General features: G+C 39.8%; 1 protein-coding gene and 1 long non-coding RNA gene across 3 annotated transcripts; one reads left to right on the top strand and one right to left on the bottom strand.

The window, feature by feature from the left end:
- Nucleotides 1-1,514: 1,514 nt before the first annotated feature.
- On the bottom strand, nt 1,515-5,508 carry LOC145657445 (uncharacterized). Its single transcript, XR_014123114.1, has 4 exons — nt 4,984-5,508; nt 2,798-2,966; nt 2,200-2,253; nt 1,515-1,876 (listed from the first exon to the last, which is right to left on the bottom strand). It is a non-coding gene; the product is annotated as an uncharacterized LOC145657445 (long non-coding RNA).
- Nucleotides 4,063-12,095, top strand: LOC118241399 (uncharacterized). 2 transcript variants are annotated; one of them, XM_081712078.1, is made up of 5 exons: nt 4,063-4,399; nt 6,878-6,940; nt 7,882-8,169; nt 8,420-8,710; nt 11,199-12,095. In XM_081712078.1, exons 1-5 carry the CDS (start codon nt 4,276-4,278, stop codon nt 11,327-11,329), a joined length of 897 nt encoding a protein of 298 aa, XP_081568204.1. In that variant the 5' UTR covers nt 4,063-4,275; the 3' UTR covers nt 11,330-12,095. The 2 variants fall into 2 exon arrangements, with proteins under 2 accessions (XP_081568204.1, XP_081568209.1); XM_081712083.1 differs by lacking the exon at nt 4,063-4,399 and adding an exon at nt 5,539-5,714.
- The last annotated feature ends 296 nt before the right edge of the window (nt 12,096-12,391 follow it).

The following is a 12,391-nucleotide window of genomic DNA, read 5'->3' as shown; positions in this document are numbered from 1 at the left end:
GCTCAGTGCACGAGCTAAAGTCCCTAAATGAACACATGAACCCGTTCAACAGTCCGCGAGAACAATCAGAGTTCTTAGCAGACATGCAAACTTTAAAACAGCTGCACTAAACATTACATATTAATTTATTATCTATGCAGTTGCCTAGTTGCGTTCATAAATCAGACTTTCTGACAGCTAGCGCGCATATTTGGACGGTAATCAGAAGTACATCGACATATAAACACTTTTAAACTAACTGCTAGAGATGTTGGAACTTGAAATGTCAAATTTTTTTCTCCTCCAAACCCTTATCTTTCTCTTTATGGTTCTTTCAACCTACAATTCACCAAGACACACAAGTGGCAGGCCAATCCGTTTCAACTCAGGCAAGCATATATGCTTGCGGATAAATGTGTGTGCGGTTTATTTGTTTTTTCACATGAAAGTTAAGAGGTGCGGTGTGACTGCGCAGGATGCGAGCGCCCCTGTTCCTCTCCGAGCAGAGGATAGGCAGCCGTATCCACGCAGTCTAAGCCACGCCGACCCGAAATGGGAACCCGAGTTTGACTTCAGCTTTCTGTTCGAGTACAGCGGCCGAGGCGGAGACACGGACACGGAGAGACGTTTGGAGGCAGGTCGCCGATTGTCGCGTAAGCTCAGGTTCAGTAAGATGATCAAGTGTATAAATTAATATTTTATATTAACTGTTACCTTATAGAAACCATCACCCTTGCCATTCCTGGCAGCTTCACTAAATATTACATATTCATTTATTATCTATGCAGATGGATACTTTTTCCGTCCTATATTGCTGAGCCGTTATGTTCATAAATCACTTTCTGACAGCTAGCGCGCATATCTGGACGGTAATCAGAAGTACATCTATATAAAAACTCTTAAACTCACCGTTACAGATGTCGCCTTTCAACCTGAAACTTGATTCAAAATGTTTCAAAAATTAAACCCGCGTGTAACCTCTGCCTAAAGGCGCCCTAATGAAATCATTCAGAGGGAGCACATCTCAGAAATTTCGTGTTAGATCAATGCAAATTAGCGCGGTGCCTCCAGAAATGTGTCTAGTACTATGTTGATAGTAATAAATCCTTTTAAACCCTCTCATGATTAATGACCCGAATGAGTCACAGAAGAGTAAATACAACAAATGATACTTAATTAAAAAAACAAAACAAAACGTATATCCCTGCACAAAAGAAGGCAATCGCGAACAGAAGCAAATCACAAACAACGAAAACCGATTCAACATAAGTATGACCGATTAAAGCAGTCACCTATTAACGTCACCACAAGCGGCGGAAAAAACAACGTGAAAAAATACCAATATTAATATTTCTCTTACCCTCAGAGGCTTCAGTTGCAAATCAACCACATTGAATAATTACTGAAATTAGCAAATAAACGCTCAATAAAAATTGGTCAATACAGCAACTTAGTACGTGGATGTTCACAAACGTTTGTGTTAAAAGGCAAAATCAACATTTGCTGTGGTGCTTTCACTGACTCACAGTTTATGTAAGAAAGTGTATTGTTAGCCATATGCTATTTGGAAATGATTTCATAGACAGTATTTATATAAATGTTCTTAGATACAATATATAAAATTCATTTACACTCTGCTATTGTGAGGACACCAATGGACAAGATCTAAACAGTCAATCGAGTTTAGAGTTTAAAAACAAGTGTCATGTTTGTCATTTCAGTAATGGTTTGTTATGGTCGGTATAAGATGTGCAGATTAATATTAAGGTTAAATTTATCTCTTATGACACTAAGGGTCATAGCATATATTTAATTAGGCTAATATTTTTACAAATAATACTTACACTGACAACCCTCCCTGAGAGTGCACACTAGTCTGCTTTCCAGTCAGGAAGGTCTTTATAGGTTGGGGAGGGAGGACAGACAGCATTGCGGCATTATACTTCCAGATCTGAAGATATTGTGACCTCATCTGTTATAAACACTCCTGTGGATGGACTGAAATACATTTTAGAGCTACCATATTTTTCTGATAAATTGTAGCTATTGAAATAAGACAACCAATTCGATGACTATCATCTTTTTTTTTTTAAATGGGCCACTACAAAATGCTCCCCGTCAGAGCGAGCACAAGTATCAACCCTCTTGGTGGACTTAACCAGCACACCTTCCACTAATGTGTATGTCTCTGCTCTCTCAGCTGTATATGTAGCCACTCACCTCACCCTCACAGGTGCTGGCCTGGAATATGGAGATGCCAGTTTGGAAAACATTCTAAGGGATCAAGAGAAACAAACCAAAATTAATGCTAAAATTGATGCCTAAACATTTTTTAAATCAGCATTAATGTACATTACTCAGGACTGTGTCAATAACATGTGTTTGAAAATGGAGCTCCTTTGACAAAAGGAGCTTCTTTGCAGTTAACCAGATAACTCTGTATCCCCAGCTAGTGAAGCTTAAGTGCTATTTAATTGTTGTTTGAAATAACAGTCAGTCATTTTCAGTAGCACAGGTCATTGTACCGCAAATGTTAACTTCAGATGAAGTGGAAATGACTTCATTAACTTCATTCATTCATTCACCCACAACTGATAACCAAGATGTCTGAGAGAAAACTTGCACTGTGTCCGACACAGACAGGTTAACGAGCAGCTAGTTAGCTCGGTCTGTCGGTCCGGCAACTAACTTTGCCCATTAAATCTCACTTTTACAGTAAAGTCTGGACGTACCGAGATGGGGAATAAAAGCCATAGAAATAAATTGAGCACAACAAACTGAAGGGAAAATGTAAAAGAGGGAGCCTGGCTTCACTTACCAAATGCTGTAAGTCAGAAGTGTGGCAGGGTGCTGGGACAGCAATGGGATGGCAACGGGAGAGCCAATAAAAATTGGAGAAGCACGTTGGAACAGACCAATGGTGCTCTGCGGCGTTTTGCAGAATATTGGAACAGGCCAATGAGAGGACGCAAGCTCTCTGGAACATACTGGAACAGAAAATCAGGGTCAGTGGAATGAGTCAACATATTGAGATGGACAGACCCACAAAAGATAAAGAAAATGAAAGCTAAACACGATAGAACCAATACACTGACAGAAACACAACTGGGAACAGGTTACAAGGCAACAACATGAAATGAAGAACACAGGCGACATGAACAGCAAACATGATAGGACCTTAGTATAAATGGAGGCTTAGTACAATGAACACAGGCTGAGTGAACAATAACCAGCGGCAAGACTGGAGAGACACTAGAAATATATACACGAGTTAACAAGGAATATATACACGAATTAACAAGGAACAATTAGAAACGGGAGAAAACAGGCAGAACAACCAGACAAGGGGGAGTAACAGAAAAATCAAAACAAAGAAGCTCATGGAAAGAAAACCAAGTTGTAAAGCCAAAACAGAGCATGACAGGATTGCTAAAGTGACCGAGATGACAGGGAGGGGACAACAGTGACAATGCAGAGTAATAATAATAATAATTACTCAGATATGCAGGAATATACAGTGCAATAATAATTACTCAAACATGCAGGAACATACAGAGTAAGTTACTCAGGCATACAGGAACATATAATTATTCAGTCATATAGGAAGAGTGTTCCAAAGTAGGACACTGAAGGCACTGACGTTTATACCTAAAATGTTTGTTGAAAGACATTTACTCTACAACACAGTGCTCCAATATTCCATCATCATCACCATCATCATCATCAGTCTTTTCACCCTCGTTGAAGCACACTGGGATGTGACGCAGCTTACATATGTAGTACTTATTAATACTACTATATAGTAGTATTTATTTAGGTGGTTTGTTAGTTATCTATGTATTTATTTCCAGCTTTTAAAACTGTTCTGTTGCATCGAAAAGCATGACATTTGTTGTTTCAATAAAAGCAACTAATAAAACTAAATGGACTGTTGTGCATGTCATTAAAATCTCATTGCTGAGTTGTGTACATACATCCAGGGTTTGGCAGAATACTTTGATGGTTGAATAATGTGATGTATTCTATTACAATACATAAAACAGTAATATATTCAGAATACATTTAGAATGCACCCAGAACACATCTTACTAAGTCATATTTAAGAGCAAAAATATTTTATATATTTTAAATTGAAGTTCTAAATTGTGAACAGCTTATCATTAAACAAAACTGATAAAATGCCATCAATTTATGACTTTAGAAATTAAAGAATTATAAATCATTATTATTATAATAGTGCTCTTATAAAATACTCCACCTTACTTGAAGGTAAAAGTTAAGTGTTCAAACTTCAAAATGCTTTTTATCACTATTTCCACTTTATTCTGTGGTGACGTAAACATTGTAGAACGAATCAAGCACGAGCACAAATCCATTGGTTTCATTTCTGAAGCGGGAGGTTCAAGTGTGACATTTAGCGGTGAGTTTAAAAGTGTTTGTATGTCGATGTACTTCTGATTACCGTCCAAATATGCGCGCTAGCTGTCAGAAAGTCTGATTTATGAACGCAACTAGGCAACTGCATAGATAATAAGTTAATATGTAATATTTAGTGCAGCTGTTTTAAAGTTTGCATGTCTGCTAAGAACTCTGGTTGGTCTCGCGGACTGTTGAACGGGTTCATGTGTTCATTTAGGGACTTTAGCTCGTGCACTGAGCGATAGTAGCTGTGCGCTTTGTTCCCTCCGCGTGCTGTTCTGCCTTCTTATGCTGCAGTTCAGTAGATGGACTGTGTGTCTCCTGCGTGCAGTTACCTCAGTAAATGCGTTTGGTAGGAGGTCATGTCCATGTGGCGTACAAACCTTTATTGCTATTAAATAATAATAATAATAATAATAATAATAATAATAATAATAATAATAATATTCAAAAACACTATCGCACTCTGTGATTAGTCAGTGGGTTTCACTGCCTCCATTTTTTATCCCACATTTTTCTCCACAATAATATTTGCGATGTCGTTAGATAAACAGCCCAAGAACGAATGTTGCTACATAAACTCACCGGTCACTTTATTAAGAACACCTGCCTTGCACCTACAGTAACTGTCTACTTTAGTACATACTGTAACGCTTGGAGTTAGTCCTGTTTAAATTATACTCCAACCCAGATGAGCAGATCTTTGGAACTGGTAGAGAGAAGCGTGTGAAGCACGTGGAGGAGATGCGGAGCAGAATCACTCAGTTTAGTAGTAAACTTGCTGGATTATTCACCACGTGACACAGGCTCGCTCCTGGAGTATTGTAGACAGCTCATACATGAGTTGTAAAAACATCCACGGCTCATAACGCGTTACAAAAGAAGTAAATAACGATAAATGAAGATCTGGGTCCAGCAACGTCCGTCACGCACAGTACAAAACCAACTCTTCCGCGTGGCCTACGTGCACACGCCTTTTACGTAAACGTAACTTAAGGGGACAGTCCGCAAATTACTGACCGTTACAATTCTCCTGTTTTATAGGTGCATTACAGACTAATTGATTCCGCATGTCGCCAGGAACATCTTATCAGCCCAAAGAAAAACTGTTTCAGGTTTATTTCCGTGTTTGCCATGTACATTTAAGACTGGTAACAGTGCATCCACAGGCGGAGAGTTTCAGGTGTTCTGGGTCATGAAGTCTTTCATGAGCTGGATCAGATGGGAAACTGTGCAGGGCGGTGGGTCCCCAGAACCGGATTAAGAACCTCATGTGTGTTAAGAATATTCAGACAGGATTCATTTGACATGGCCAGGTGCGGTAATGTAATCATTTCCCTCGTTCTTTAGTGATTTTACTCTCGCCATGTCAGTCATTTTACCTACTGCAGCGTCTGCAAAAATTCTTGCACCTTTTTCAAGTTTCATGTTTCAAGTTTCAAGTTTAATTTCCTGCTGTAAATGGCGGTTTTCTGTAATTTCGGGGGTTGTTAAGTTTTGGCGCTTTTTTCTCCAATCACGGAAGTTCTTAAGGAGGCAAATGACCTTTCAGAAGTTTTAAGTAAATTCCCCTACACGTATGTAATTCTGTGCAGATATGTGAAAAATATTTACTGGTTTCTTTCAACGAAAGCTACGTATCACACGTGGATGTTTTAGTGAGATGGTAACACGTAAATCCAGTAGCCACTGACATGTCTGTAATTTATGCTGAGGTTTCTGATCCTGTGTGTGAGTCTGTCATACACTCTAGAGGTCTTGTGGTAAAGTTGCTTTACATACATGACTGGAAAATTAGTCCCGTCTGATGAGTAGTTTAGTGTTGCCAGAAATATCAAACACAGCATGACTGCTGCAAATAAGGGAACTGAACAGTGACACAATGTACTGGCAGGCAGGACTGTGATGTTCTGGACCCTGGACTAACCCCCTCTGGTAAAGGAGGATTACTGTGCTGCTGAGGTGTAGTAGGGTTTAGTCCTGTTTCTACTGTGGGATAGATGGTGCTTTAGTCCTGTTTCTTTTATGGCAGGTGGTGTAATCAGGGTACTGTAAATAAGTGACTTTTTTCCTAATAGTGATCACTGTGAGATTTACTCAGCTGCTCCTACCTGTACAGTACTGACTGGGTTCTCCTGTCTCCTCTGTACAGTACTGACTGGGTCCTTCTGTCTCCTCTGTACAGTACTGACTGGGTTCTCCTGTCTCCTCTGTACAGTACTGACTGGGTCCTCCTGTCTCCTCTGTACAGTACTGACTGGGTCCTCCTGTCTCCTCTGTACAGTACTGACTGGGTTCCCCCTGCCTCCTCTGTACAGTACTGACTGGGTCCTTCTGTCTCCTCTGTACAGTACTGACTGGGTTCTTCTGCCTCCTCTGTGCAGTACTGACTGGGTTCTCCTGTCTCCTCTGTACAGTACTGACTGGGTTCTCCTGTCTCCTCTGTACAGTACTGACTGGTTCTCTTTTGTCTCCTCAGTCATGCTATTCTGCAGCAGATGTCACTTTGTTTTGCTGTTACAGCTGCTGACAGTCATAGCAGGTAAATGGTCAAAACAGGTTCTCTTAGGTCATCAGAATTTCATCTTTGATTTTGGTGTGTTAACTGAACTATTGGACTTGCTTGACCTTTATGTATTATTTAATCATCTTTATATTACATAAAATTGAGAGTCAGCTGGCTAAGGTAGCATGTACATAGACAGTAGTGTTTTATTAATAACACGGAGAACACGGAGAAGGGCCAGGCTGCTATAGGCCCACCCCCAGAGTCAAAATTATTTAATTCATGAATTTAATTGGACAGATTCCCTGTCATTTTGCTAATAGACTTGCATTTCAGAACCCTTTAATTAAAAGCTCACCAGAATGGTCATGTAGACACAGACATAGAAGGCACAGATGTCCCTGCAGCCGTACTAATGAGCAGTATCAGTCAGTTCTGCTCTTACATAGAAATGCATGTTTGAGTATCCAAGAATATTTAAGTAGCCTGACTGAATGGGTTGATATTTTTAGTTTTACTTTATTTATAGAGAGAGCATGATACCAGTTTTTCTCTGCTGATCTGATACTGATATCTTGCATTTGAATGTTGCCTGATAAAATATCAGATCTGTATTGCTTTCATTAAAAGCCACTGAGGGACTGTGGTTCAGTTGTGTAGGGAATTATTTTAGTGTGGGATGTATTATATATGCTGTATCATGCATGGATATGACAAAAAATAAATTAACATTCTAAAGAACAATAAATATTTTTACAAGTTGATATTTATTGCATTGATAGGAAACATTGGGTCATTTTCCTCTATAAATAAATGACAGTCTAATATTTTTGTTTGATTTGTTTGTCTTTATCCACTTTCAGGACTTGTTTGACAATCTGAAGTTTTAGTTCATATATATGCAGAAATATCGAAACTTCTAAAGAGTTCATAAACTTTCATAACGTTTTAAACTCTTTTCTTAATGTCTCTTTCAGGCTCTTTTCCTTCAGTAAAGGTGAATCTTCATGATGCTGCTACTCTCCCCTGCACTCAGACATGTTCTGGTCTGGTCACATGGACTGTGTCCTATAAACAACTTGACATTCTGGCTCAGTGTAACCAGACATCCTGCCAGTCAGGGGAGGGATTTCACATGTCCCATGATCAGTACCTGAAGGGAGATCTCTCCCTCACCATCACTGATGCCGATTACACTAAGAAGACCTGGTACACCTGCAGCTGTAATGGGAAAGACATCTGTGATGTGAGTCTACAGATAGAGGGTAAGTGTCCTCATGGATTACCTAGTTATTGTTACTAAACCATTATTTATGTAGACAGAGAGAATTTTATTTATCTGTGGTAAATAAAGTAGATCATAGAATTGTAAACTTCAAATATCAGATATGTGGGGAAAAACAGAAGGAGCTTGTATGTAATGTTTAAATGTTTATATCAGATTTGCAGTTCTGAGGTTACATGGTCAAATCAGTTGTATATTACATTGAAGTTTCTAATTGTTTTTTTCCACAGCCCAGAATTCCTCAATTCAGATTAAGCCTGGTGAACCTCTGGTGCTGGATTTGCTCATGTCAGAGTCAGTTGAGGTGATTTATAACAGCAAAGGTGCAGCTGCTCCCTCTAGTGGACAGATCTGTACAGTGGCTGGACACTCACTGAAGTGTAAACCTGAATACACTCGGAGAGTGTCGCTCATCTCTGCTGTGGAGCTGCAAGGAACCACACCATCTGATAGTGGAGTTTACAGCATCAGAGACACTAAGAATGAAGAGATTATACAGACATACACAGATACTGTGGAAGGTAAGTGTGGTTACTGTGATTTTAATGTTGCCTAGAATTACTATGTTGGGGAGGGGGTTGTGCATAGTATCAGTAACTATGTTTACATGCACATCAGTGCTTCAGTATTAGTTTGACTATGAATGCTAGGATCATGTCAACAGCATGAACTGAGTGTCATAGTTTGAGGTCTTGGTCTTAGTTGAGGTCCTATTTATTAAGCATATCCCCAATAGAGCATGTGGACCTGGTTGATTTTCACTGGACTCTTTGTGGTGGATTCTCACATGGACACTCTTGGATCCAGCCACTGATGTTTTACGGCACTTGGTGTGATACCTGCTTACTCATACCAAAACAATCATGAGTTATTGAGTGATGAGTCAGAAAAATTGAAGTGTTGGTATTTGAAGGTGTTACAACCCTGTTTGCGTTATGGGTAGGGTTATTTGTGTTTGTTTACATTTATCTTACATCCTATGGCTCCTCCCCTTCATGATGCTCCTCCTCCACCTGATCAAGTCTTCTGTCCTGTGCTGGAATTGTCCTGGGCTGCTGCCTCATTCTACCGCACGCATAAGGGGAAGCCCGGGAAGAAGCAACAGGCTGCGATTCATATCCACTGCTGCTGTGGCTGCTTGTGTTTGTTCAGTGAGCGTTGTTTGCCGATTGTTGTGGTTTTGGGCCTCTGTTTGTTAAATCATTCTGACTTATCGCTTCCCCTTTTTCTGGACGTGTTCACTGTTGTAAATATTATTCTGTGTATAGTGTATTGTAGTAGTCCTGTGTGAATCGTAGTTGGGAAGTTTGACACCTTTTTTATTTGCTCAGTTCTTTACCTCTGTTTGTTTGTTTTTGGGAGTAGGGAGGGTTATTGTACTTAATTTTGTTTGTGTTCAGTTGGGACAGTTGGTTGTTTTGGGCAGCAGGGCTTGGTGGTTGGCATGTTTGCATCTGAGTCCCTATCTGCGTAGAGTTTCCGTGTTCTCCCAGTGTCTGTGTAGGACCCCAGAGGGAACCTCCCAAAAACATGGAGGTTAGGATGACTGGATACTCTAAAACTGTCCTGTATCAATATGAATTGTGTATGAATATAGATGTGTGTGTGTGTGTGTGTTTATGTTCAGTGATGGTTGGTGCTCTGTGTGTGTGTGTGTGTGTGTGTGTGTATGTCCAGTGATGGTTGGTGCTCTGTGTGTGTGTGTGTGTATGTTCAGTGATGGTTGGTGCTCTGTGTGTGTGTGTGTGTGTGTTTATGTTCAGTGATGGTTGGTGCTCTGTGTGTGTGTGTGTGTGTGTGTGTGTGTGTGTGTGTGTGTTCAGTGATGGTTGGTACTCTGTGTGTGTGTGTGTGTGTGTGTGTGTGTGTGTGTGTGTGTGTGTGTGTGTGTGTGTGTGTGTGTGTGTGTGTGTGTGTTCAGTGATGGTTGGTGCTCTGTCTTGGTCTGAACCTCCTCCCCTTCCCCTACACCTGGTTCAGTCCCCCAGGAGTCTGTAGTTTCTGATAGAGAGAACACTGTGTGTAAATTTGCTGCTGCTTCTCATCTGTCTGTGAGTGATTTGAGTGTTAAAGCTGATTTCTGCCTGTAAAGTGTCCTTGAATTTGAAAAAGGTGCTAAATAAATGTAACCAACTAATAATAATAATAATTTTTATTTCTAGTATGGCTTGTTTGTTTGGTTGGTTGTTTTTTTTTTAGTTTGGCCTTGTCCTGGAGCTCAATCCCTCTACATACGACCCTCAATAAGTCAACAAATACTTCACCCTCAATAACACTGTTCACTGTAGTAATTATGCTGTGTGTTAATATGTAAATGTAGTCAGTGATGGTGCAGTAATTATGCTGTGTGTTAATAAGTAAATGTAGTCAGTGATGGTGCAGTAATTATGCTGTGTGTTAATAAGTAAATGTAGTCAGTGATGGTGCAGTAATTATGCTGTGTGTTAATATGACAGACTGGAGCTTCAGCAGTGATCATAGTTATGACGGAGCACAGGTGGTGATCAGGGTGGTGGTGGTGGTGGTGGTTGTTGTTGTTGTTGTTGTTGTTATGTACCCCCCCCCCCCTTTGTGTAGCTCATTCTCTCCACTGGTTCATTCACTTTGAACTCTCAGTATGTTTCTATTCTACATTTACAACAATATCTCTCTACAAGATCCAGATTTGTTTTAGTTTGATTTCTAAACAGTTCTCCATCACTGTACTAGTTACTTCCTGATTGAATTTGATTGGATACTGATATGGAGGTGGGAGGTGCTGAGCTCACCAGAGAACACACACAAATCTGTAGAAGTGGTTACTATAGTAACTGGTGAAACATTATGCGTATCCACTTGTTAAGATCGTGATGCTGTTGAGATCTTTTTGTCAGGAACTGGAGCTGAACTGCCCCTGTCCCACAATCCCATCACAGTGACCACTCTGGTATATACACATATGATTATAACTCTGTACTGTTTAAAGAGTTGTTCATAATTTCTGACCATTTTTATGTCTGTCTGTTGCAGATGTCCAGCCATGTCCAGATCAGAGCTCCACAGTGACGGTGTTGACGGTGCTCCTGGCTCTGACGGGGGCGGGGCTTGTGGCAGCAGTGCTGGTGATTGTGCAGCTGAGGAAAAAAATTCAGGAGCTCTAGAAAGGAAGTACAGTGAATGGAACAGTAACCATGACAACAGAGGAGTTAATATGAATGGACTAAACCACTCAGATGAAGAGCAGAGGTGATCTCCCAATAATAACCATGAGAGTCTGAGAGATGATAAATTATTTCGTTCTCTTTTACACACACACAAACGTATCTGCACTGCTTTTCTCTGTCCCATTCAGGGGTCAAAGATCAGTGTATGTTCAGTCATGCATGATCAGAGTTTTATCACATTAGCTCTGCTGAAGCTCACCTGGTAGAGCAGGTACAGTAAGATTTGATCCTCAGAGAGCACACATGCTGTCATACTGATGAATATGTATCAGTCACTATAAGAGGATCTGCCCAGTACTGTAAATGTAATGTAAAGATGTTTATTTAAATATTACTGTGAGATCCTGTGATGTGATTTAATGCACGTTAAATACTTTTGTGTTAGCTCATGGAAAAAACGGACATTTTGTCTGGAGCATCTTTGAATAGTTTAAATATTTTAGTTGCCATTTGTCAACATGTTTTAATTAAGAGTCCCCCTTATTGTTCAGGTTATAATTTCAAGAGTCTCCCTTATTGTTCAGGTTATAATTTCAATAGTCTCCCATGTGGTCTTGGTGATTATGGTCAGTTGTTGTGGTTGGTTTTCCCAATGCTGTAATGCTGCATTCATTTCAAAGCATTGTATTATGGAAACAGGCCTCATGTCATTTGGCCTGCTTCATGCCACTTGTGACAAATCATTAAACAAATTTACTTGTGTTATCTTTGTCCAATATTTAAAACACAAAATGCAGTTTTTAAATGAAGGTTTTTATTATTAACGAGAAAATAAATAGGACCTGCGAGACAAAGTGAAGTAGACCAAAAGATCCTTAAAACTAGACAGCATGCTGCGAGCCAAAGAAATTCAGAAACTCATCGTCTTACTTTCAGATATGTAATGAGCATTGATTTAGGCAGAAATTCACCAGGACACTTCACAACACAGTTAGTAATGCTATAAAATGTCATTTAAGATATAATTGGTTCAGTAATAGTACAGTTTTGAAGAGAACC

Source organism: Electrophorus electricus, chromosome 1 (genome assembly GCF_041902795.1).
Source record: "Electrophorus electricus isolate QZ-2024a chromosome 1, ASM4190279v1, whole genome shotgun sequence".
In the NCBI taxonomy this organism is placed as follows: domain Eukaryota; kingdom Metazoa; phylum Chordata; class Actinopteri; order Gymnotiformes; family Gymnotidae; genus Electrophorus; species Electrophorus electricus.
Note: the sequence above shows the minus strand (reverse complement) of the source record. Positions and strands in the feature narration are given on the sequence as shown.

Coding starts and splice junctions, on each gene's coding strand:
- LOC118241399 (XM_081712078.1), top strand. CDS start 4,276: ATGCTTTTTATCACTATTTCCACTTTATTCTGTGGTGACGTAAACATT. Junction 4,400..6,877: donor TTCAAGTGTGACATTTAGCG/GTGAGTTTAAAA, acceptor TTGTCTCCTCAG/TCATGCTATTCTGCAGCAGA. Junction 6,941..7,881: donor GCTGCTGACAGTCATAGCAG/GTAAATGGTCAA, acceptor TGTCTCTTTCAG/GCTCTTTTCCTTCAGTAAAG.